The sequence below is a fragment of the Colletes latitarsis genome, chromosome 2 (assembly GCF_051014445.1).
Source record: "Colletes latitarsis isolate SP2378_abdomen chromosome 2, iyColLati1, whole genome shotgun sequence".
NCBI classification, from domain to species: Eukaryota; Metazoa; Arthropoda; class Insecta; order Hymenoptera; family Colletidae; genus Colletes; species Colletes latitarsis.
The window spans coordinates 8,134,252-8,161,840 of record NC_135135.1 but is presented as its reverse complement, the minus strand read 5'-3'; the positions used below and the strand labels follow the sequence as shown (position 1 = coordinate 8,161,840).

The 27,589-nt window shown below is 33.9% G+C and overlaps 1 protein-coding gene across 1 annotated transcript in view; it reads right to left on the bottom strand.

Annotated features, from left to right (window-relative positions):
• Nucleotides 1–780: 780 nt before the first annotated feature.
• Nucleotides 781–27,589, bottom strand: part of LOC143348847 (uncharacterized) — a 56,820-nt gene continuing 30,011 nt past the window's right edge. The window contains exons 2-5 of the mRNA XM_076779519.1: nt 19,107–19,211; nt 14,526–14,639; nt 9,922–10,118; nt 781–2,020 (exon numbers count right to left, since the gene is read on the bottom strand). Coding sequence (XP_076635634.1) covers nt 1,175–2,020; nt 9,922–10,118; nt 14,526–14,577 — 1,095 coding nt within the window. The 5' untranslated portion in view covers nt 14,578–14,639; nt 19,107–19,211 and the 3' untranslated portion in view covers nt 781–1,174. The remainder of the gene's footprint in view (nt 2,021–9,921; nt 10,119–14,525; nt 14,640–19,106; nt 19,212–27,589) is intronic.

Sequence of the window (27,589 nt, the reverse complement as noted above, 5' to 3'; positions counted from 1 at the left end):
ATAATTTGTTGGTTTCGTTCTGTTTGACAAAGACTTCGTAGATGGAAATTCGATCCATCATGTTTTTTGCGCCAATTCGTGTGGCACCCAAACATCGAGCTTCTCTTTGAATCTAGCTTTATGCAAATGGCTTAAATCATCAATGATTAAAACCAATGATTATATTTTAATCACTGATTAAAATAAATGGTCGATCTTTAGCTCCTAGACGGTGCTACGACTGCTAACATGTCGCTCTACTTCGATCATTTCCATGATTTTATCGACATTTCCAACGACGGTGCATCTCTAACATCGAAAATACCGAAACAAAATCAACGAAACCAAAAGTCACTTGCACTTTCGCCTTTATCAAAGCAGAAATCGTGAAATCTCTTTGTTAACTTCCATCTTTTACACCCTATAACTCACAGCCGAATCGACCAGCCAGAAAATCGTAAAAGAATTTTTTTTACTGCGGAATATCACTTTTCCAACGATCACAAGTCTCAATTTGTTTGGCCAATACTTACGAGATATATATCACTGCAGCCATCTAGATGAACAATAATGGATTTCTTCTTCCCCAACCTAATACAAGATGATACTTAGAAGATGCACCTTTTCGACGTCCAACCGGTAAAACTATAAAACAAACCCAATCTTTAAAATTTCTCGATGCAATATGCGATTAAATATCAAACCAATCCCGACCCGACGAACTTTCGTAAAATAGCAAAGTGTTTTCGCGTTTAACCCCTTCACGTACCATTTAACTCGACGAGTTCTTCAAACGGCAGGCGTCAACGCGCGGTAAACAGACCAGACTGATGCTAAACTGCTGTGTAGCAGAGATTATAAAAATCGTGACCGACTCTTGTGGCGTACTGATAGGAACTAAAACTCAATCACGATCGTGATTTGCTGTCCGCGAGCCTGGCTCGTGATGTTTACGTTTGGGCCAAAATCTTTGTCGCGGGTCAGACTCGTTAAAGTACGGGAAGGGGTTAATATTACATCGTTCGGTGCGAATAAAACGAAATATCGACAAAGTAGACACGTTCGGTTGCTCCAGCGACCGAATGATACATCAACCGTGCGTCGAGAACCGTCGATATGCACCGTCGTCGACAAAAATTCGTTCGACGAGCCGTATCGCGCCATTGTCTTCCCGCGACGCATCGGTTCTCGCGCGCTACACGCAAGTGGCCTTGTATCCGAACACGACGTCGGAGGTCTTGCTGCAAGACGGCTGATCGAGATGATAGCTGGTCTTTCTATCTTTGAGCGTGCACTTGGCGAATATCCCTTGCCTCTCAGCCTGCTCCGTCGCGGATCTATCCTTCTCGATCTTGTCGATGTTCCCGATGCTCGAACGCCTGTCCGTTTGACCGATCCTCGCCGCCTCGTCCTTCTCCGAGAAATTGCAGATGCTCACCCGTCTCTCTCTCAGCAGAGACTTGACGGTAGAGAGACTCGGTCTGGCCAGGACGTCCGTTCTATCGAAGTGATAGGCGCTGCCCGTGCGATCGCGCTGCAACGGTCTGGCCAGAACGTCCATTCTGTCGAAATGGCAAATGCTGCCGCCGCGATCTCTCTGCAACGGTCGCGCCAGCACGTCCATACGATCGAACTGACAAATGCTCATGCCTCGGTCGCGGTGCCACGGCTTCTGGCCGGCGTCGAGGTAGCAGATGCTCATGCCTCGATCGCGACCAAACGAGGACTTGGACGCGTCGTTTCTGTCCGATTGGCAGACACTGGTCCTACGGTCGCACTGTAACAGTTTCGTGGACTCGTTCGCCGCTTTGAAACCCCTCGACGCGTCCTGATCGGTGCCCTCCTGCGCGATACACTCGGGCAGGAACAACGATTGCAGGTCGAACGCGCTCTTCGTGCGACGCGGAGTACCCTGGGATCCTGGGAGCAACGAGGCGCTCGAACCGATGAACACGCTGTTCTGTCTGGGTCGCGACTGACCCGCCACGCAGGCCAACTCGTCCGCGCAGAGGACGTTGCACTTGGAGTACGTGCGACGAGTCTGCGAACAGGGGAAGGAATCGTTACGAGTCGATGGTAGATCGGTTTACTTTATCCGCTCGACTCACTGTGGACCAGAAAACGATGATCCGTGGGCAAAATTCGATTAAACTTTTATTTGAGAACACCATTGTTTTTTTTTTTTTTTTTGTAAACTGATAATACTTCAAAGCTTCAAAATCTATATACAGATAGGCACCTCCTACAACACGGCATTCTATAACATGGTTTCGCTTTAACACGATAAAAAAATTGCGAAAACCTTTGTACAACACTGTACTCCCACAGCTTAAAATAATGAACTATAGTGACTTTACATGAGAAAATATAAACAAATTATAATTTATTAAATTAAGGTTGCGTTAAATTAGAATAATATTTTCTGTTTTTTTTTGTTTTCTGTTATACATACATTTATATTTTTCATGAAAATTGAGTTACTTATGCAGAATTGAAAAAAAATATTTGTTTTCAATAATGAATAATAATGAAACTTTAGACGCGTGCAGTTGCGAAACCACTCATGTTTTCTATATAACTGAGCCATCATTGGAAGCGAGGAAGCTTCCCCTTTAAAATGGTTCTTTGTTTATGTCGATCTGACTTTCCATTTTGGAAATATCGTAATTTAAATGGAAAGTTAATTTTTTAATTTCCGTATGATCCCTCTGTGAATCCTAAAGTAGTGTAAAGTACACAAACTTTAAACGCGTGCAATTTCGAAACTACTCGTGATTTATCTATAATTGAATCATCATTAGAAGCGAGGAAGCTTCCCCTTTAAAATAATTTTTCGTTTATATCGATCCGACTTTCCGTTTCTGAGATATCGTAATTTATGTAAAAGGTAATTTTTCTAATTCGACTATCTCTGTCTCCGTCTAACGCGTTGAGCCTTTCTCTCTCTCGTACATGAGAGACGTAGATTTACTATTTACTACGAGCACGTGCGGTCAACGACCTTAACAAGACCGTAGTAAGAAAGTAAACAAACACTTCGGACCCTTATATCTCCGGAACTAATTATGCTATCGACTTGAACGAACGCTCATTTTAAAGGGCATTTCACCCCCTATTCGATGAGCATATCAAGTATTATTATTTATGCTGTCTTCTAGGTTTATTTTGTTATTTACTTTGACGCTATATACCCAAAGAAGTTTTAGCAACACCTATTGATTATGCAACTGGCATGCGATAAAACTGCATTATAAATTTTTTATTTAATTAAAAATGAATTCAAATTTGTATGCAGAATATTTGCGTAATTATTAGCCAGCTGTTTTTCGTAAATAATTGTTTTCTCCGGAATTAACTACGGTAACGACTTGAAACAAAATTCATTTTACGGACGTATGAAGTTTAAGTATTAAGTATGCACACTCCGAGTAAAATTGTTGAATATTTTTTAACAGATTTTTAAAACAAACGCTTTATGAAAAGATACGCGATATAAAAGAGAAAGGTATCTAACGAATAAACTTCAAAACACAATATTCTATACGTATAATGCAAACATTAAGAGTACCTCGTAAGAGACAAAAGGAAAAACAGATCATTTAACCAATGTAGGAATGGATATACATGAAGTGTCGATAGGTTTAGTGTTAAAGTGATAGAAAACAAGTTTTTTCTATCATTTAAACGACTACTTTGTCACGAAAAAATATAAAAACTTTCATTAATTTTTTAATTATGAAGTTGAGCAGCATTAGGTATCTTTCAGATCTTTTTCACATATAGAAACTTTTTTGTATTATTTATTGATTAAGATGTTTTTATACCGTAAAAATGCTTCACGGGACGAACTAGAGAGCCTGAGTTGTTCTGCTCCACTGTGTTCAGTTATAAATCTCGAGCACCGGACTGCGTTTTCGTTCATACGTGATATTCGAGCGAAGCAAGGATGTGTGCTACATAACTCTCTTGGATGACATACGCCCATACGCGCAATGCACCATACGAGCATCCGCGAACATGAATAGGGCGTGTAATCCGGATATTTCCTCGGTCACATCGCGCAAAGCTGATGTCCAAACTAGATTCCAATAATTTACGTTATTCACAGCTTCATGGAGGGTTGGAAAAACCGTTACAGTGCACTTTGCATATTGCCAAATACGGCACAGGATCCACACCTTTTATCGAAACTACGCTAACGGTACGAACATAATTACACGGTACAAATGAAAAGCACACATTAGCCGTAAAGTCCAGAAGCCTGACGATAATTGATTTTTTTACCTACCCTAATTGGAATAGACAGTACAAAGCATATTTAACCCTTTCAGAATGGGCACATTCTAAGAGCACGAATCACTGAAAACTAATGTATATTTAAAGGTCACATCCAGTACATAAATTTTATTCACTTTAATTCACTATGAAAGTAACAAAATTTGTTGTATTGTCTATTGCAGTTTGAACATTTTTTCATTTTTTTTCTGAAAACTGTAACTTTTCTAAAACACTTAATATCTGGAGATGCAAAATTAATTTCGTACAACAATCTTCAAGCATTATAGTGGGTATCGTAATTCATATTAAATATAAATAATTTTAAACAATGTGCTAGAGAACAGCATCGAGCAACATTTTATTGAAAAATCAAAGAAGTTTGGGTGTCGTCGAACGAGACTTTTACTGATTTTCGTAAAATTCCATGGTACGTGAAATCTTGCTTTAAGTTAGTGCATTCTGTACGTGGAACGGTGACCGTGTATCGGTCAAGGGAAGACTCTATTTCGTGATCGTACGTTTCCAACGATTCAAGGCCTGTCCAGGATTCAGAGAGTCGCCAATTTCAGAAACGGCCCACCACCATCGTGGCCGAAGTCGTATCGGAAAAGGTTCCCACGCTACCACGAAACTGGCGATCTTGATTGAAAATCGTAGAGGTTTCGTGTAAGCGGTCTCCTATATAATTTCTCGGCCGGTTACCGATCGAAAGAAGCCCCGTCTTCCGTAGCGCAAGATCGAACGAAGCGATTTCCGTTCCCATTTGTACCGCGTTCCCGTTCTTTCGATTTATATTTTACCAAAGACGTAGGACGAAAAATCGAGAAACCGTAGGAAATCGCCTAGAGGAAATGATTCGAGAGAAAGGATCGTGAATTTCTAAAAATATATTGCAACAATACAGGACGCTGTCACAGGGAATCACTGGATTCCGTATCGAATAACTCGCGAAAAGAATTATTATTAACGTTAAGATACAACATCGTAATCAACGGAAAACAAATTTCTAGAAAGATGGGGTTAAATAAGGGAAAGGGCACTAAGGGGTTAAATCACTTTTTGTAAAAACGTTACGGTCGAATTTATTTAGAATGAAATGCATGAATTTAAGGGAAACAGGCTATTCAGAAATTAAATGCTAAGGTTTCATAACGCTGAGGTGAAAAGTATGGATTTATTAGTATTTAAGTATTTAATTCGCTATTTTCATAATTTTGATTTTTATTAATGTTTAAATACGTATAGAGTATTTTGCCGTTTTTTACATTAGATTCGCTTCATCTGGAGAAGAGAAATCACTGCAAAATAGAAATAATTTTTATTTGAGTAAGTACTCGTTACATGGTTGTTTGACGAGATTTTGCGATAAAAAATTTCTACTCGTATACATTTTAAGCTACTAAAACATCGTGTAAAAGAGAAATTAGTTATACCTAACCATTTTATTCTTTAATAAGCCCTTACAAAAAGGTTCAATCTGACTGCCTGTTCCCCTTAACATGATCACTGTCAGATCAAAACCGTATAATATTCTGTAAAAGTAAAATTTCAATTTCAGAATAAGCTACATAAGCTACATAATTCATTGTAAGCTACATAACCTAAAATTTGTTTCAGTACTTATTTTTGTAACCTTGCTAAAATTCACAAATTCTATCCAAATTTATTTCCCTCAACGCCTTAACTTGAGAGTTAATTTTTCTAGTATCATAATGGTAAATCCTGTCAGCCATATACAGGGTGTTCGGCCACACCTGGGAAAAATTTACATGAGCGATTCTAGAGGCCAAAACAAAACGAAAATTAAGAATACCAATTTATTGATGAGGCTTCGTTAAGAAGTTATTAACGTTTAGAGTTCCGTCCGTACTGAATTTTTTTCTCGAAAGTACATAGGATTTTGAGGGTATGTCTATTCACCAAAAATTATTCCAATTGACCCCTGCAATCGAAAATAATTTTTCCAGAATGATTTCAAATTTTTCAATTGCGCCAGAAAATTTAGGCACCTTACCTCCTGTCGATTTTTCTTGAAAATTAGTTTTTGATTTGTAGTAATTTTGCTTCACGCCCTATAGAAAAATTGTCTAATACTTTTTTGTAGGTACCCATGAGTTCCACATCAGAAAAAAGTTTCATTGAAATATATTCACTATTGCAGCAGTTATGGCTGAATGAAAATGGGACCATTTTTATGGCGGTTTTCTAACTTTTCGGGGTTAAGGAACAACTTCTTCAATATTGTTAGAATTCCTATATATTCTTTACCAAAATACATGTTGTTTGCCGTTGGAAACATTAAAATCCTCCAATCCGTTCAAAAGTTATGACGTTTTAAAGATACGCAACAAATTTTCGGGTGACATTTCTGGTCTGAAATTATATTTTCGGCGAGGAATTTTTTTCTCGAAAATAGTTAGGATTTCGCGGGTATGTTCATTGACCAAAAATAATTATAATTGACCCCTACAGCCAAAAATAATTTTTTTCAGAGAGATTTGGAATTTTTTAATTTTATCTCACAGCTTCTCGAATTTTTTTCTCGAAAGCGGGTAAGATTTCGGGGGTATGCCTATTCGCCAAAAATGATTGTAATTGACCACCGTAATCAAAAATAATTTTTCCCGCATAATTTGAAACTTTTTGAAATTTCAGGGGAATCGGAATATCAGGGTCAGACATTTTATTTTCAGTAAAGAATTTTTTTCTCGAAAGTGCGTAGGAATTCGAGGGTATATCTATTCACCAAAAATGATTGTAATTGATCACCGTAATCAAAAATAATTTTTCCCGAATGATTTAAAATTTTTCTAATTTATTTTTTTAATAACTCTTTAACAAAGCCTCATTCAAGAAATTTATATTCTTGATTTTCGTCCTATTTTTGCCTCTAGAATCTCCCATTAACATTTTTCCCAGACGTGGCCGAACACCCTGTATAGGTGAAGTGGCATTCAAAGTGTTAAACGAATCGAATGCATGTGTAGAATTTCAGTCGTTATTCCAGAGCCGTGTATCCTAATATCTTCCGCTGGAAATTGCGAACAACTTATCACGATCACTAGAACCACGAAAAACAGCATTGCCGTGGGATCGCATTGTTTGCAGAAACCGCAAGAAGATGGTCGTTTTTCAGCCCCCGGAACGGGCAGTTTACCTTGCGCTGAAAACGCTTTAAAGGAGAAACGATATATCAACGTATCGCGACGCAATCTACGAAAGCTTGTCGAGATATTAGACACTTAACCCTTTCTACAGTGTTGCAGGCGTACACTAATTTTTGGCGAACAGGATACCGAATTGCTGCCTTGGTTATCCCAAAGGCCTTGGCCTTAATCTGCCCGAATACATTATGGAACCATTTGGACCGAAATATAACTGACACTCTTAGAACCGATAAATCTTCGGCTCAAGTAGCATAATTGAATGATTGGACCGATACAAACAAAAGCGTCGATCGTTTTTACGAAGTTATCTGAAGTGGTCTCGAGAGGCTTATGAATATTATTTGTATTTTACATAATTACAACGCTTTGTCGACTCGTTTGTCGCGTATATTTCAAAATTATAATTTATGACATTGGTAAATATGTGGGAGAATGTCTACGAAATATACTTTAGTCTGTGATAATGTATTTAATTATTAATGTATGCGAGGGGAAATTTATTTAAAAAATTTGTTAACGTTCTTTTCACTACGAGGTTATTTCATTTTTCGAAAGAATTTACAACCGTATAATGCTAAAAATAAACTACACAACTGCTTTTAAAATTATACAGAATTATACAAAGAAATATTAATTTATTTCCCACGACAAGTTTCATTTGCCACTGGTAAACCTTTAAATCACGTTGCAAGTTTTATTTATTGTTTTCCACCAAATTAATATCGAGTGGATTTTATATTACCAAATCTAGCTTATCGATCTTTAACTCGCCAATTAATTTCATTAAATCCATATTAAACATCACGATGAAGCGATAAAGCGAAACGAATCATATTTTATAAAATATCTTGCATCAGAAATACTTCCAAATTGTTTGTTTCGCTATTGACAATAACAAAACTTTCGATCCAAATTATTAACAACCAGTATCAATAACGTAAAATAAATCATGGTAGAATAAGTAGAATAATATATATAACATAAATATATTTATTACAAGCAATTAAACCGATTGCTTAAAATTGTTATACAGTAACTAAAAACATTTTAGTCGAGATAATAATTATTATCCTATAACATTATTTTAATTATAACACTTAGGGTCTCTGTTTAAAAAAATAAATAAGAAAACTAAAATATACCTTTACTTTGAAAACGTTGAAAACTAACAAGACACTATTTATACAAGGTATTCGGCCACTCCTGACAAAAATTTTAATCTGAGATTCTAGAGACCAAAATAAGACGAAAATCAAGAATATCGATTTCTTGATTGAGGCTTCGTTAAAAAGTTATAAAAAATTAAATTAAAAAATTCCAAATCATTCGGGAAAAATTGTTTTCGATTGCAGGGGTAAATTACAATCATTTTTGGTGGATAGGCATACCCTCGAATTCCTATGCACTTTCGGGAGAAAAATTCTTTACCGAAAATACAATGTCTGACCGTGAAATTCCGATTCCCCTGAAATTTAAAAAAGTTTCAAATCATTTGGGAAAAATTGTTTTCGGTTGCGGGGGTCAATTACAATCATTTCTGGTCAATAGACATACCTTTGAAATCCTACACACTTTCGAGAAAAAAATTCCTAAACGAAAATATAATGTATGGCCAGAAATGTACCCCGGAAATTTCATGCAAATGTTTAAAATATCATAACTTCTGACCGGATTGGACGATTTTAATGTTTCAAAATGCAAACGACGCGTATTTTAGTGAAGAATATGTAGAAATTCCAAAAATATTCGAAAAGTTATTACTTAACTCCGCAAAATGAGAAAAACCTCATACAAAAGGTCCAATATTCAAACAGTCATAACTCCTACAATAGTGAATATATTTCATTGAAATTTTGGGGAGAACTAGAGTTCACGGATACCCACAAAAAAGTATTAGACGACTTTTCTTTCGGGCGTCAAACAAAATGACTAAAAATGAAAAACGAATTTTTAAGAAAAATCGCCGGGGAGTAGGTGCCTAAAGTCGACAAAAATAAAAAATTTCAAATCGTTCTGGAAAAATTATTTTTAGTTGCAGGGGTCAATTATAATCATTTTTGGTCAATACACATACCCTCGAAATCCTACGCACTTACGAGAAAAAAATTCTTTACCGAAAATATACTGTGTGGTCGGAAATGTTTCTATAACTCTCTAACGAGGCCTCAATCAACAAATTAGTATCCTTGATTTTCGTCTTATTTGGGCCTCTAGAATCTCCCATTACAATTTTTCCCAGGGGTGGTCGAACACCCTTTATAATAAAACTCATTCAAATTTAAGAATTCGATCGATCGCTATTGTCAAGTATAATGTGATTTCTTTTTTTAAATTCGTACCTGTTTCCAAGCCACATATTTTTAAAATCGTATTACATTCTCCGTGCTTCGATCATCGCTTTTTCATCGTTATACATTAATCTTTCCGTTCCTTTTTCAACTGCCTGTTAGCATAAACAAGTGAAGTGCACAAATAAATATTGCAACAGGAAATCTACCTGAAGTTGATTTGGCTCGATCGTGGTACAACTTGGTCTGTGTTGTTGTTGGAACTTAGGCTGATACGGTTCCAACATCCTAATCTTCCCCCATCGATTGAAGAATAGAGCAATCGCAGCTGCCCAGAGAAACAGCACCAAAATAACGATCAGAGCTTCTTCGGCTCTGACCACCACTGTTCCTGACCCCGGAATGCCTGCAACAAAAGTTGCAATTATTAACAATAATATTAACCGAACGCAATATTATAAATAAATAAATTGTGTGAATATCATTGTGTTAAACGAAAACAAACGTCTTTTTAATTTTCAACCAAACGGAGAACTCAGGATTTTGATATAAATCTAATTTATTTAGTTCCATCATTTTGCATTCTCATATAATGTTTCAAATTTAATTTTTGTCTCACTGCGTTCGTGGAATCCTTATTCATTTATTTTCACAAATTAATTCATCGTTATTATAACGTTTTCACAGTGATGAATTAATTCTATAAAAAAAATTGAAATTATAGAACTCTTAAATATCATTTGTTAGCAATTCATGCTGAATTTGATTGACGCGGCATAAAATTAAATATTATTAGAATGCTTCCTTTCCGAGATAATTGAATCACGCAACGACCAATTTTAAATTACAAATAATAGTGAAACATATTCCTATAAGCTGTTGCTTCTCGTGTATTAAATATATTATCGTGAGTTGAGTTTTCATTACAGCGATAAAAAAATTCTTATAATTATTAAGATTTTGGTAGAATTGTTTGTGTTAAAAGTTTGACGTGCTTGGATCTGTTAGAACGAAGAAAAATGTTTTGGTTTGAAAAGGGTCAACGACGTTTTAAGGTTGAAAACAATTTAATTTGTTGGATTTAAAATGTATTAGTAACCGAAGTGTCGACGATTAAAGCGAGCGGAGACTTTGGAAATTGAAAAATTAGTTTTTCATTTAAATTACGATATCTCCAAAATGGAGTCAGATCGTACTGTAATCCACGTATATGGAATTAATTATCAAAGTCCAATTTTCTGGAAACCAAAGTCCCGCGTGGCAAAATTTTATTCTACGCTTTCCCTGTTGTATAATAATTAGTGAGGTATACGTCTACATTATACGCGTCTCGTGAGAAAACGTTCGAAACTGTGGGCTTTGGAGTTAAACGAGTAATATGGAAATTGTCTTTGGAGACACCGACGGAGTCATTGTATAAACGGACACTGAACAATTGTAAACACGCGGTATGTGTGTGGAGTATGGCATCTGTAAAGGAGAATCGGATCACATGGGTCAGACGTTATGCGCTACCGAGGCTCGTTTATGTAGTTAGCATGCAAAGCAGGCGTCCACTCTAAAGCGAAGAAGCCCAGTTAATGGGATAACCAGAAATAACCGTTGCTCCGCTCGCTTTAATCGTCGATACTTCGGTTACGAATACATTTTGAATCCAATAAATTAAATTGTTTTCAACCTTAAGACGTCGTTGACTCTTTCCAAACCAAAACATTTTTCTCCGTTCTAACAGATCCAAGCACGTCAAATTTTTAACATAAACAATTCTACCTAATTTTTAAAATTCCACTCTCCGTCTTAACAAAAATCTATCAACACGTATTAAAAATACTAAAACTTTAGACACGTGTAGTTCCTAAGCTAATAGTGTTTCCTTCATAATTCAGATACTGGTGAAATGGTTTTTGTTTATGTCGATCTGACTCCAGTTTGAGAATATAGTAATTTAAATGAAAAACTAATTTTTCAATTTCTAAAGTCTCCGCTCGCTTTAATCGTCAATACTTTGGTTACGAATACATTTTGAATTCAACAAATTAAATTGTTTTCAAAACATTTTTCCTCGTTCTAACAGATTCAAGCACGACAAATTTTTAACATAAACAATTCTACCTAATTTTTTAAATTCCACTCTCCGTCTTAACAAAAATCTGTCAACACGTATTAAAAATACTAAAACTTTAGATACGTGTAGTTCCTAAGCTACTAGTGTTTCCTTCATAATTCAGATACTGGTGAAATGGTTTTTGTTTATGTCGATCTGACTCTCCAGTTTAGAGATATCGAAATTTAAATGAAAAACTAATTTTTCAATTTCTAAAGTTTCCACTCGCTTTAATCGTTGATACTTTGGTTACGAATACATTTTGAATCCAATAAATTAAATTGTTTTCAACCTTAAGACGTCGTTGACTCTTTTCAAACCAAAACATTTTTCTCCGTTCTAACAGATCCAAGCACGTCAAATTTTTAACACAAACAATTCTACCAAAATCTTAATAATTATAAGAATTATTTTGCCGCTATAGGAATATGTTTCACCATTGTTTGTAATTTAAAATTGGTCGTTGCATGATGTGATTTTCAAATGGAATTATTTTAAATACTAAGTTAATCCTTTTATAGTTTGAGATATTTTTAATATTACGAACAGATTCAAGTATACAGGGTGTCCGGCCACTACTGGGAAAAATTTTAATGGGAGATTCTGGAGGCCAAAATAAAACGAAAATCAAGATTATCAATTTCTCGATTGAGGCTTCGTTAAAAAGTTATTAAAAAATTTCAAATCATTCTGAAAAAATTACTCTTAGTTGGAGGAGTCGATTACAATCATTTTTGGTGAGTAGACATACCCTCGAAATCCTACGCACTTTCGAGAAAAAAATTCATTACTGAAAATCTAATTTGAGATCAGAAATGCTTCCCTGAAATTTCATGCGAATCTTTAAAATGTCATAATTCCTGAACGAATTGGGGAATTTTAATGTTTCTAAAGGCTAACAACGCGTATTTTGGTGAAGAATATATAGAAATTCTAACAATATTCGAAAAGTTGTTCCTTAACCTCGTAAAGAGAGAAAAACCTAATAATAATGGTGCAATTTTCAAACGACCATAACTCCTACAATAGTGAACGTATCTCATTCAAATTTAGTAGGGAAGTAGAACGCATGGATACCTACAAAAAAGTACTAAACAAAATTTCCGTAGGACGTCAAACAAATTTATTAAAAATGAAAAACGAATTTTTGAGAAAAATCGACGAGTGAGTCGGTGCCTAAATTTTTCGGCGAAAAAAAAAATTTCAAATCATTCTCGAAAAACTATTTTCAGTTACGGGGGTCAATTACAATCATTTTTGGTGAATAGACATACCCTCGAAATTTTACTCAGTTTCGAGAAAAAAATTCGAATAGGCAGACAAATTTTTCGACGATATTAAAAATATTCAAGTCATTCTGAAAAAATTATTTTCAATTGCAAGAGTTAATTGCAATCATTTTTGGTGAATAGACATACCCTCAAAATCCTCCGCATTTTCGAGAAAAAAATTCATTACTGAAAATATAATGTCTGACCATAACTGTCTGTTATCCTGAAAATTGAGAAGTTTCAGATCATTCTGGAAAAATTATTTTCAGTTGCGGGGGTCAATTACAATCATTTTTGGTGAATACACATATCCCCGAAATCCTACGTACATTCGAGAACAAAAATTCTTTACCGAAAATATACTGTGTGGCCGGAAATGTTTCTATAACTTTTTAACGAAGCCATCATCGACAAATTGGTATTCTTAATTTTCGTCTTATTCTGACCTCTAGAAGCTCCCATTACAATTTTTCCCAGGAATGGCCAAACACCCTGTATAAAATTTTTTTAGCGTAAGCAATTCTACTTGAATTTGACTAATTATATGAATTTCCTTATTGTATACTAATGTATTTATTATACAAGAGGCAGTGTCTCACAAAAATATGTTTTACACTCTGGTACCAACCTAGAATTTTTTCATGTTTCATATAATAACGACGAACAAAAATGTAAACATAAAATGCTACTCTTGCAAAAAAATCCACGATGCAGCCATTTATTCAGTATATCGAATAGATGGATCTAAATAACCAAATGTAACAGTTTATTTCCATTAGTATGAACGATATACAGAATATTTTACGAAAATAATGTTACTACGAACCATAATTAATATTTCGTCCATTTTCCATTACTTACCACTGTACATATATGTATGACGTTTATCTTCTTTTTCCGCATTACAGGATTACAGTATACTCCATAATCATCATATTATTCTCGCGAGTATAAAATAATTGTACTCGAATAACATTAATTATACGATCAACGATGATTTGTTAACCCCATTGAACGAACCCTATCCTTCGAGCCCTGAACACTGTTCTTTGGAACGCCGCGGGCAATCGAATTATTTAAAATTGGCGAATTTACATGCCGCCGTTAGAAATTTGCTTCAGAAACTAGTTCCGTTATTAGGATTGTATATTAATTTGGAATTAAACGGCTCCCGGTACTTTCTGCGCGGCATACTTCAATGGAGTGCACATAGAGATGCAAATTCAGTAGCGTTTGCTTAATTAAACGCGGTTCATTGAAGCGCGAAAATCTCGCGTCACTGCGGAAAGGTCTGAAAGAGCCATTAATCTCATCGATCTAACAGCCGTACCATGGTTTCGAAATGTCGAGACGTACCGGGAGTCACGGACCGTGTAAAACTTTCAAATCTCGAACAAGTATCATCGGTCTCCTGAGCCGTCCGAGATTTTCCACTCACCGTTAGGGTAGGTGGAATTGATTTCCGCCGTGGCATCCAATTCTGACGGCATCGAGCCGACGAGAACAGCGTCCGGAGCCTCCTCCAGCTCCAACTCGATTTTTGTCACGTGCCCTGAACAAACAAGATCAATTTCATAAATATAAGTATTTTTAAAAAATATTACACGTTCTTAAATTTTAGTTGAAGCACATTGAACACCCTCAAATTATTAGAAAGACTTAAAAGAACTACTTTCGTTAATATAAACGACTTACGATCACAACTAGACACTTTAAAAATGTTTAACAATTGTTCCAATCTAGCATTGTTCGAACAATCTATAAAAATTTCCATTGGGAAAAATTTTAAACCCAATGGAAATTGCACTGACAAGGGTAGGAGTGTCTGATACTTTTTAAAATTCTAACTCGTTTTCTGTCAAGTGCCCTAAGATCGATCTCATAAATGACAGTATTCTTTTTAAATATTACACGTTCTAAAATTTTAGTTGAAGCACATTGAACACCCTCAAATTATTAGAAAGACATAAAAGAACTACTTTCGTTAATATAAACGATTTACGATCACAATTAGACCCCTTGAAAACGATTAAGAATTGTTCTATTTTAGTGTAGTTCCAACTATGTATGAAAACTTCCATTGGGAAAAATTTTAAACCCAATAGAAATTGCACTGACAAGGATAGAAGTGTCCGAAACTTTTTAAAATTCTAACTCAATTTTTATCATGTGCCCTAAAAAAGATTTCATGTCCTTAAATTTTAGTTGAAACACATTGAGCACCTTCAAATTATTAGAAAGGCACAAAAACAATACTATTTATAATATTTCATAAATAATAGTATTTTTTTTTTTAAATTACATGTCCTTAAATTTTAGTTAAAACACATTGAGCACGCCCAAATTATTAGAAAGGCTCAAAAAAAATACTTTCGTTAATATAAGCGATTTACGATCACAATTAGGCCCTTTGAAAACGATTAAGAATTATTTCATTTTAGGGTTGTTCCAACAATCTATAAAAGTTTCCATTGGGGAAAATTTTAAACCCAATAGAAATTAAACTAATAAGGATAGGAGTGTCTGAATCTTTTTAAAATTCCAACTCGTTTTTTGTCACGTGTCCTAAGATTTCATAAATAATAGTATTTTTTTTAATTACATGTCCTTAAATTTTAGTTATCATTAAAACAACATATATCAATCATCAAGATGGTTTTCTATCATCGCTTACGAAAGCATTCTTGAAATTTAATCTTTCCACTCTCAATTTATTAAAAAGGTCCAAAAAAAAATGCTTTCGTTAATGTAAACGATTTACGATCACAATTAGGCACTTTAAAAACGTTTAAGAATTGTTTCATTTTAACGTTGTTCCAATTGTCTATGAAAATTTCCACTGGGAAGAATATTAAGCGCAATGGAAATTGAACTGACGAGGATAGGGGCTTCCGAAACTTTTTAAAATTGTAACTCGATTTTTGTCGTGTTCCGAGAGAACAAAGTGGATGCGATAAGCATCAGAATGTTCTAGGAAAATATTGTAGTTTTTGTGATTTTAATTGTAATTGAAATGAAATATATCAAGGTGACTCAATGTTAAATTATTGAGTTATGGAGAAAAATCCTGTCGTGAATATCACGTGACATAATTGATTTATAAAAATAATTTAACTTTTTTTTAAACGATTAAAAAAATATTAAAGTACTATTAAAGTGTCCCTTGAAAAAATCTCTAAACATTATGAAAAGTGAATTGAGGAAGACAATAGATTTTGAAGAGCTTCCTGAATTACCAATTCGATTTCTGTCACATGGTTTAAGAAAACAAAATTAATATATTTATTATCAGTATGTTTAAAAAAAAGTATACATTTTGAAATTTTAGTGATAGTTACAACAAAACACATCGCTTAAAATGTAACCATTGAATTTCCAAAATATTAAAAAGAAATATTTAAAATTAATTTCTAAAACTAACTTGCAATTTCTTGCATTATTTATGAAATATTTATCTGCATTATCCGTGAATGTAAATTTATTTCTGAAACTAACTTGCAATTTTAAAAAACGTTTAAGAATGTTTTCAGACCATTGTTATTACAAATATCTATGATAATAGCCATTACAAAATTTCTATACGGAATAAAATTCTCTTAATGCATAAATTCACCCAAAATATTTCAAAGATCTTACAATTCTCGAAACTCGCTATCTACAATAACGGAATCTGAAGGATCGATGATAATACAATTTATTTTGCTATGCAATTTTTAAAAACGTCAAAATATATGGTATTTCCACCTACGTATACGTTTCATAAAATTTTTATTATTCCTTTTATACGAAACTGATAGAAACTAATATGCGTTCGCTGATTCGAAAATATAGATGAAATATTTTATTGGATGATTCCAAACACGTATGGTATAATGGGGTTGCAAATTTAATGAGCACTCGTATGTATGGAACCGTATCCTCGAATAACGTTGGTGAAAATTTCGCCTGTCGCTTGCAGGCGGTCCCCCGTAAGTTGTAAACTCATAAAGTACTTGAATTTGAAAGACACCGTTGGCAGTGCCAGCAGGTTAATGTCTCTAATTAACAGGTTCACCGCAGCTCCTTTTTTAGTGGCCTTTGATATTTGACAAGGCGAGGTAGTAACATTTCCTATTTAATTTTCGTGCCTGGTCATTCCGGGAAAACGAAAACGCAGACTACTCTTTCCGTTTCCGTAGAGTGAGTTAATAGAGTGAGATTTGCACTCACTGCGTTTCACGATTTTTTTTATTTTTCACGATTAAATATACGATAATATTTCCATAGAAAGCGTTGTATCGTTTGTGTAAATTCCACAATGCACTTCTCAGTTACACAACGAAACTTTTGATAACAAAATTGTCAAACGGTAAAAAATATTATTATTCGTTTCGCTAAGTAAAACTTGGCCTCGCGTTCCTGTTGGTTGAAGCTTGCAATGACTCGAGTACCTCCCTCAGAATTCAAAATATGCAAGAAGACAACGATAGATATTAAATTGTTAAAAATAAAACTTTCGTTGGAAACTTTTCTGACTTTGATTCGAATATTTCTATATTTTCCAAATGCGATAAATCAATTCTTAAAAATGACTGAGCCAAGGACGCACTTGAAAGTCTTTAAAAATAAAATGAGAAATAGATAATACTCTGATCGATAGATTATAAGTACAGAGAAAGATACATTGATTAAATAAATACAGGGTGTTTGAGCACCCCTGAAAAAATTTACATGAGCGATTCTAGAGGCCAAAATAAAACGAAAATCAAGAATACCAATTTGTCGATGGAGGCTTCGTTAAGAAGTTATTAACGTTTAAAGTTCCGCTCGTACTGAATTTTTTTCTCGAAAATGCACAGGATTTTGAGGGTATGTCTATTGACCAAAAATGATTATAATTGACCCCTACAACCAAAAATAATTTTTTTAGACCGATTTAAAATTTTTTAATTTTGTCGAAAAATTTAGGCACCTAACCCCTGTCGATTTTTCTTAAAAATTCATTTTTCATTTTTCGTAATTTTGAAAGACGCCCTACAGAAAAGTTGTTTAATACTTTTTTGTAAGTACTCATGAGCTCCACTTCAGAAAAAAGTTTCATTGAAATATATTCACAATTGTAGGAGTTATGGCTGTTTGAAAATTGGACCATTTTTATGGGGTTTTTCTCATTTTGCGGTATCAAGGATCAACTTTTCAAATATTTTTGGAATTTCTACATATTCGTCACTAAAATACGCGTTGATTGCTTTTTGAAACATTAAAATCGTCCAATTTGTTCAGGTGTTGTGATAGTTTGAACATTTACATGAAATTTCAAGGAAGCATTTCTGACCGGAAATTATATTTTCGTTAAAGAATTTTTTTCTCGGAAGTGCGTAGGATTTCGGGAGTATGTCTATTGACCAGAAATTATTATAATTGACCATCGTAATCAAAAATATTTTTTCCCGCATAATTCGAAACTTTTTGAAATTTCAGAGGAATCTGAATGTCAGGGTCAGGCATTGTATTTTCGGAAAAGAATTTTTCTCGCGAAAGTGGGTAGGAATTCAAGGGTATGTGTCATCACCAAAAATGATTGTAATTGACCCCCGCAACCGAAAATAATTTTTCGAGAATGATTTGAAATTATTTAATTTAATTTTTTAACAACTTATTAATAAAGCCTCAGTCAAGAAATTGAAATTCTTGATTTTCGTCTTATTTTGGCCTCTAAAATCTTCCATTAAAATTTTTCCCAGGGGTGGCCGAACACCCTGTATAACTTCTAATTAATTCCAACCCCTATGTGCTCGATATTTCCTCCCCCTTTTAGCTCAGTTACTGATTTTGCGTTAAAATATATCGTTATCGGCAGTTATTTTAATTTACCCGATAATATATTTTATTTTAGTTTGTTCGAAGCCACGTTAATACTTTCACGATCGACACAATGGAGCTTCTGGCTCGCTGGACAGTTCGAGTGGAACCCAGTCAATTAATTATACTATTTCTGGCAAATCATCCTATACGTTTAGCATGTTGTTAATGCACCTACCGCTATCGTTGACGTCCTGATGTTTGTTCGGTGATATTGTGACATGCTGTTTTCTGGATCGATTTCTTCCCTCCACGCTGACGGCGGGGAACCACCCACGTTTCTCTGAGAACACAAACACGGGAATTCTCTTTAAAAATACACAACACCGCCGCCCCTTACTGTCGTGAAAGCTACGACGTACAAATCTTTATGAGTCACGTAAATTGCGTGAAACGGCTTCAGAAGTGTCTCTTTACCGCCACGGAACATCCCACACCCACCCGTTGCACCGTTTAGATCACACACAGCGTACTGATTTCTCTAATTTCATCAAAGTGGAAGTGCATTTTCATTTCATCCATTATCTCTCGTTAAAACTATTCTCTACGACGCTCGAGGCGCATTTCTAAGTGCATTGTTAAGGTAGAGGGTCGAATTTTAACCCTTTATGGTCGGTGACATTTTATAAATTTCGTTCCATTAGATTCACAATTCAGATATTTGTTAATTTAAATGTTAACAATTCGGTATAAATAAGTAGTCCAGGAATGAGAATTATTTTTATCCAGATAACAGTTCGAACAACGAATTTACTGATTCAATTCGTATTAACATGTCAGTTTTCACGACAGTTTGTCACGTCTAAAGATATCCTCGACATTTGTTTAATCTATAACGTGAAAAAAATATGCAGTCGATAGGTCAATGGTGTGCTCGCTTTTTATAGAAATTCTAATAATTGTAACGTTATTCGATATTTTGCAAGTACCAAGGGCTCGCTGTGAACGAGTTAAGAATTGTTGGTTTGAACTGACGGTCACCGGTGACCACCGTGACAGCCAACGTTTAATTAAATAATACTGTACCTGGGATTGATCGAACAGAAAATTATACAAGCGATGATTTAATAGAATAAACGACGCCAATAAAATGCTATCAGTTTGATTTTACTTGTCATCTATTATTCGAATAAAAGGGAAGACGTAAAAAAAAGACGAAACTTGTTAAAATACTCTGTTCAATGGAACATTGTAGTATCTATAAATTATTCGAAAGCCTCGACTAGTTATAGTGAACGCATAGACTTCATGTTTCTATTTTCGTTCACTAAACGAAGCCATAGTGCGTTCATAATTCCTTTTCACTCCTCTTATCGAATGCTTCGTTCGTTCTAACATCGTTGCTGTCGAACCTTCGCTATACAAATGAGATTTTCAACGCTACGGTGTTACAAGTTCCCTCTCAGACGTACAGAGTGTCGGAAAGAATTCGTTAAAGGGTGTACAGTAACCGTAAAAAATTGACACAAATAAATAAAATTATCTTTGGTAAAAGATGGTCACAATTTTAGTTAATATCATAGAAAAATATAAGTGATTATATTTAAATACTATTACAGTTAATGATCACTGTCCATTATATAATACTGTAAGAATCGATTCTCTTTTTCTTCAAACAAAAATAAAAATAGTGAAACAGAGGTAAACGTACAAATTCGTACTACGAAGTTAAAATTTATTTATGCCATATGAGAATAGTTAAAAAATAAAAATCGTAAACAAAGGATCTAACAATTGTTATCAAAATATTTTTCGATTGTAATAATTTATACAATTATACAGGGTGTTCGGCCAACCCTTGGAAAAATTGTAATGGGAGATTCTAGAGGCCAAAATAGGACGAAAATCAAGAATACCAATTTGTTAATGGAGGCTTCGTTAAAAAGTTATTAACGTTTAAAGTACCGCCAGTATTGAATTTTTTTCTCGAAAATGCGTAGGATTTCGGGGGTATCTCTATTCACCAAAAATGACTAATTGACCCCCGCAATCGAAAATAATTTTCCCAAAACGATTTGAAACTTTCTAAAATTTCAGGGGAATCAGAATGTCAGGGTCAGACATTGTAGTTTCGGTAAAGAATTTTTTTCACAAAAGTACGTAGAATTTCGGGAGTATGTATAATGACCAAAAATGATTGCAATCTACCCCCGCAACCAAAAATAATTTTTTTAAAACGATTTGAAATTTCTTCTTTTGCGTCGAAAAATTTATCCACCTTTCTGAATTTTTTTCTCGAAAGTGGGTAGGATTTCGGAGGTATGTCTAATGACAAAAAATGATTGTAATTGACTGCCGCAACCAAAAATAATTTTTTTAGAACGATTTGAAATTTTTTAATAATTTTTTAATAACTTTTTAACGAAGACCTCAATCAAAAAATCGATATTCTTGATTTTCGTCCTATTTTGACCTCTATAATCTCCCATTAAAATTTCTCCCAGGGTTGCCCTGTACATCAGAAACTAAGAAGAATGCAAAATAGGATCGCAGAATATATTTCGTGGAAACTAATTACTCTAGATTCCTGAGATTTCCCGGTATTATACGTTCGTGAAGGTATGGTCTTCGCCATAATCTTTCGTTGATTACTAAGATTTGACTCCAAAACGAGAGTCGACCAGATTCCAGTCACGTTTACGATAAGGTTTGTTGGGTCAGCGCTACCGACGGGTCTATCGGCGTAACTAAGAGGAATAGCCAATTCAGCTGTGTTGCCTCCGTTCATTTGACATTCAAAACTTGGCAATCGTACAAAGTGATCTCCGGGAATCACTTTCTTAACTTTCGATTTACCGGAAAGTTTAGTTTGAATATTGATCCAAAGAGCATGGGTCAAAAGCAATTTTGCGATGTTACAAATGCATCGAAAATGAAATATGGAAAGGAGTGCTCTTGTACCCGATTATTGGCATAGGTTCTGGTAGATATAAATTTAAAAACATATTAGATCTACCAAAAATTCTGGAAACGAACAATTACTTTAAATACGTAGAGGAGTATTTTATGGAAAGTCTTCTTTTATCATCAGCATAGAAGTCAGCTGTTAAGATTAATGGAAATTATAAATTAAATTAATAGTGTACAAGCTATTTCCTTTTACTTAATGAACGGTCGAAACAAGTAATTTTCCTGAGAGTTTTAGTTCCCCGATGTTACCAGAGGGATCGTGATTTCCTCGTTTCAATGGGATCCCTAAACAGCCCACTTAACCGCGAGAGAGAAGACTCCTAAGAAACCCCGAAAGTCTCGTATTTCCAGGACGAAGGCTCGCTCGTCACTAAAAGCTCGGTAGACAGCGGATAAAGAGCGGGAAATTTGTGCGGAAGAAGGATGAAGCCAAGATAATTACATCAAGACGTCGTCAGGCTCTTCTGTTACCACCAGATCCCTCTTCGTTCACCCGCGGGACAAAATCTTCTTTCGTGCGTTAGTATTTTTTCCTACGGTATTGGTACTCTGAATGAAACGAAATATAATGCGCTTTCTCGAATATCGAGGGGGGAAAAACGACGAAATAATTGCGACGTTATGATCAACGGGCAATATTTATATTCATCTCCTGACGGAATATTTAAATACGTATATCAACACAGAGTGTAGATATTGCAAATATATGTGTATATTTATTGACTTTAAACGAATTTTTCATATGTAATGTTTATATTGACGTTTTGAAATAGCCCGGACTTTGGTGTAAGTAGAAATATTAATATATGGTCAGATATTCGGTCCACTTCCTCAGGTTGTAACACCCTGTATACAGGGCGTTCAGCCACCCCTGGAAAAAATTTTAATACAGGATTCTAGAGGCCAAAATAAGACGAAAATGAAGAATAACAATTTGTTGATGGAGGCTTCGTTAAAAACTTATTAACAATTACATTCAAACATTTCAATTCGTTCTGGAAAAATTATTTTCGATTAATTACGACCATTTTTGGTGAATACACATACCCCCAAAATCCTATCCAGTTTCGAGAAAAAAAATCGGGTAGGTGCTGAAATTTTTCGGCGAAAAAAAAATTTTTCAAATCATTCTAAAAAAATTATTTTCCATTGCGGGGATCAATTACAATCATTTTTGGTCATTACACATACCCCCGAAATCCTATCCAGATTCGAGAAAAAAATTCCTTACCGAAAATCAAATTTCTGGCCAGAAATGCTTCCCTAAACTTTCATGCATATCTTTAAAACGTCATAACTTCTGAACGGATTGGACGATTTTAATGTTTAAAAAAGCAAACTACGCGTATTTTGGTGGAGAATATGTACAAATCGCAAAAATATTCGAAAAGTTGGTCCTTAGCCTTGTAAAATGAGAAAAACCCCATAAAAATGGTCCAATTTTCAAACAGCCATAACTCCTACAATTGTGAATATATTTCAGTGAAACTTTTTTCTGAAGTAGAACTCATGGGTACCTACAAAAAAGTATTAGGTAACTTTTCTGCAGGGCGTCAAACAAATTTATTAAAAATGAAAAACGAATTTTTAATAAAAATCGACAGAGGGTAGGTGCCTATATTCTTCGGCGAAAAAAAAAAATTTCAAATCGTTCTGGAAAGTTATTTTCATTTCCAGGAGTCAATTACAATCTTTTTTTATGAGTAGACATACCCCCGAAATCTTGCGCATTTTCGAGAAAAAAAATTCAGTACGGTCGGATCTTTAAACGTTAATAACTTTTTAACGAAGCCTTCATCAGCAAATTGGTATTCTTGATTTTCGTCATATTTTGGCCTCTAGAATCCCCCATTAAAATTTTTCCCATGGGTGGTCGAACACCCTGTATACGAGGTATCCAAGAATGAGTGATATAATTGAACAAAAACTAATTCTACAAGATAAAATACGTCGAAAGTGTAGAATAAAATTTCTTCGAACATTGCTTCGTTTTCGAGAAAATTGAATTTAAAAAATTGTTGGGTGTGATAAGGATTGAATACAACGCGTCTGACCAGTAATTGTTATTTCTACTTACAGTAATTGAAGCTCTATTTTGTTACACGTATAATCGATAAATTTTCAAAATCGATTTTCTAAAAAACAAAGCATTATACTAGCCATTCTAAAACACACTATATTAAATCTAAACATTTTTAAAACATACCATTTTCGAGAAAAATGTTAAATATAAAACTCTTCCAATAGGGGAAATATAACTGTCATATTTACATTTTATTTGTTGAGCATTTTCAATGTTATTCAAAAATCAATTTTGTTTTATTAAATAGAAATCTATAACACAGATTATAATTTTAGAAGATAAAAGAAGATACTACAGTTACAGTATTTAATAAAATAAAAAAATAATTCAATTTGCTATTCCTGAAACAAAGAGTCGAACTTTATACAAATGAAGTTTCTTTATTTTTTTTTTAGTTTGAAGACCAAATGATAATAATAATAAATATGAAAGCAACCTATAATAATATATTACACTCGGTTCTTATCATAGGTTTTAAGTATACGTTAGCGTTAGGAGATATCAAAATTTTCATTTACATTCTGCTTCTTTGACCGCTTAAACGATGCAATTAAGTACAATCGATTAACTGTTTACAATTAGTTCGCCTATGAAACTCGGGTGACTGTATTAATATAAAGTCAGTAAGGAAACTGTTTGAAACTGCGGAATTCCCCCATGAAGGTAGGGTTAATAAATTTGTAGAACGCGGAATAATCGAATGTTGGTTACGTAAAAGCTATTAACGTGATATTAGTTAGATAACAGCCTATGAACAAGATCGTTTCGCGCAGAAATTAATAGAAAGGTCGTCGATTGAACTCGATATCACTAACCAGTTCAAAAAGCATTAAAAATATTTCGTTCAAACGATGCCACTGAACATTTCTTATTAAACATTATAATTGTATTTATAGTCCTATTTATAGGTGTAATTATAGTTGTATTCAGATATAGAGCATTATCCAATCATTATCAGTAGGTATAGTCGCGTAAAAAGTAGTTTCATTCGGTGTGATTTTTTATTCATATATCTCTAATTTGAAATAATATAATAAATGAACATCTAGTATGTAATTTCAATAATTACAGTGAATAATACAATACAGTGAATAAAACAATTGCTAAAGTATGTAACTAAAATATTCTATTTTATTTAAAACAATTTCACTGTATTTCTGTTCCATTGCTTTGAGAAATTAAATTTTAAAGATATTTATAGGAAATTTATAATAAGAAGAAATCAACGAGACGTAGATTTTAAATAGTTTGAATATGATAAATTATTTTGTTACAAAGGTTTGATTACGAGTGCATCGTAAAATATGTTTTCAGCGAAAAGTCACATACCCGGTATAAATTTTCATACGAATGCCGTTTACTTTTGTCCAATTTCCGTCCGCACCTGGTATCGCATTCATTGTTATTACAACAAAACTGAAACGCAACTGTGAATTGCACTTGCCGTAAAACTTCGACGAAGTAATTTCGAAAACAACTGTTGAAATCTGGAGAACGAATGTTGGATACACGCATATTTAAAAAACATAGTACGCAAATAAACGTAACTTTCGTGAAGTTACGATCGTACAAAATAGAAACGTTGTTTACAGCGCGATAAAATCTGGCAAAGCAACAGAATGAAATTTATTTAGCGTTGAATTCAGTCAATTAGTATTCAACGTATGATAGATTAAAACTATACATTGAAAATGGTAATTTCTTTAATAATGGAAGACATTGGAAATTTTAATTTTTAGTAAAGGGATCGATATATCGGTGCACGTTGCAATTTTGTGCTTCATAATCGACTGCATAAAATGCGAGGAAAATTTCTGACAGAAATAGAATTTTTTATCGATCGTAGATGACATAACGACGTTTATTGAGTTATTGTTCGTCAAGAAATAGTCTAAACATGACATAAATTAATAAATAAATAACAACGGTAATTTTCAAAATAACATCGTTGGTAATTCGAATTTTAATTTAATTTTAATAACTTTTAAGCAAATAAATTCTGTAACAATGTAAATGAATTTTATGATATTTTATTCTGCTGCATATTATTCTGTATTATGTATGAAAACTTTTATCAGTTATTACAGTTTTAAAAATGAAAATATTAATTTTTTAAATAATGAAAATTGAGACCACCTGCGTTAAAAAAAAACAGGTTAAATGAACAGCGAAGGAAAATCATATTATTCTGTGATTCTTGGATGTATGTTACACTTTTAAGGATATACCTAAATAATATCTATTTCTTTGAAAAAATATAATTTGAAACATGTATGTTAATAAAAAATTAGATTAAATAACCAGTGAAGGAAGATCGCGTAATTCAGAATTTAAGCTTTGCTGTTTAAATGAGAGTGCTTTTAAAAGGTCAGATTTTATAACGCAATGATGAAAAATCGAACTTTGGAAGCTGCTGATATAGCTGCGAGCCGTTTCAGATATTGGCTATTCTTTAAAGTTGCTTCCATGAAGGCTGAAATTATGATTTTACACCTTCGTTATACCGTTGTTTATCTACTAAGCAACTTCAAACCGTTATTAAATTGTATTTGCAATTATATTTGGAATTATAGTTGGATTGAGATATAGAGCATTGTCCACTCATTATCAGTAAATATAGTCGCATCAAAAGTAGTTTCAGTCACCCATTATATGAGTGTGATTTTTCATTAAATGATATAATAAATAATATAATAAATGAACATCTAGTATGTCATTTCAATAATTACAGTGAATAATACAGCAAATGTATTACCGAATCTTAAATAAATATCAATTTGTAAAGTATATAACTAAAATATTCTATTTCATTTAAAACAATTTCACTGTATTTTTGTTCCATTGCTTTAAGTAATCAAATTTTTAAAATATCCTGATTCAGACCCAGTAAATCCTGATTTCTCAGAAGTCTCGTATATTAAAAACGGTAAAAACGACTTCCTGCGCATTAATTATCAAAAACAAGAAACCTGACCGTAGTTTACGAACACAAAACTTTCTTCCAACTGCAAACTGTTTCCATCGCTGTCGTACTGCGTTAAAGCGTCGCATCATAATAAAGTCCTTTGTAAATCAGAATTAAGTCTGTGTATCGTTTCATTAAAAGTCACGTTCCTTTTACGAGCTATTAAAACACCGTGACCGTCATTTTATAAAAGTTTTTTTTTCACGTCGCCATTCCACTGCCGCATGTTAAGAACAATGACAAAAGCGGGATTTACGGCAGGAACGTGACTTCTTCGTTATTTTTTAGATTTAACGTGTCTCTGGATTCATTCTATATTAATTTCTAGTTTGCAGCTTTGTGGATAGCATCGCCCCTGATTCTAATTAAGGCCTCGGAGTTCCTTCTTGTCTGTCAATATCGATTGTCGTGTCCGTAAATTTACTTCAAATAAATCTGATCCCCCTCCACTCTACTCTTTCCAAATCTTGTTGTCTAAAGCATCCCTTCGTGCTTGCAATTAATCATCCAATCGGTTGCGTGATGAAGCTGTGGTTCTTAACTTTTTTTTTATTCTACGCGAACCCCCTTCAAAATGGACTTTTAACACATTAGAGAAATCTATCTTTTTAAATTCAGTACTTCGCTAACTTTCTCCAACAATTCTCCTCTGAATAAGAATTTATATTAGGTAGATAAGAATTGCAATGTTTTTTAGTAGCTT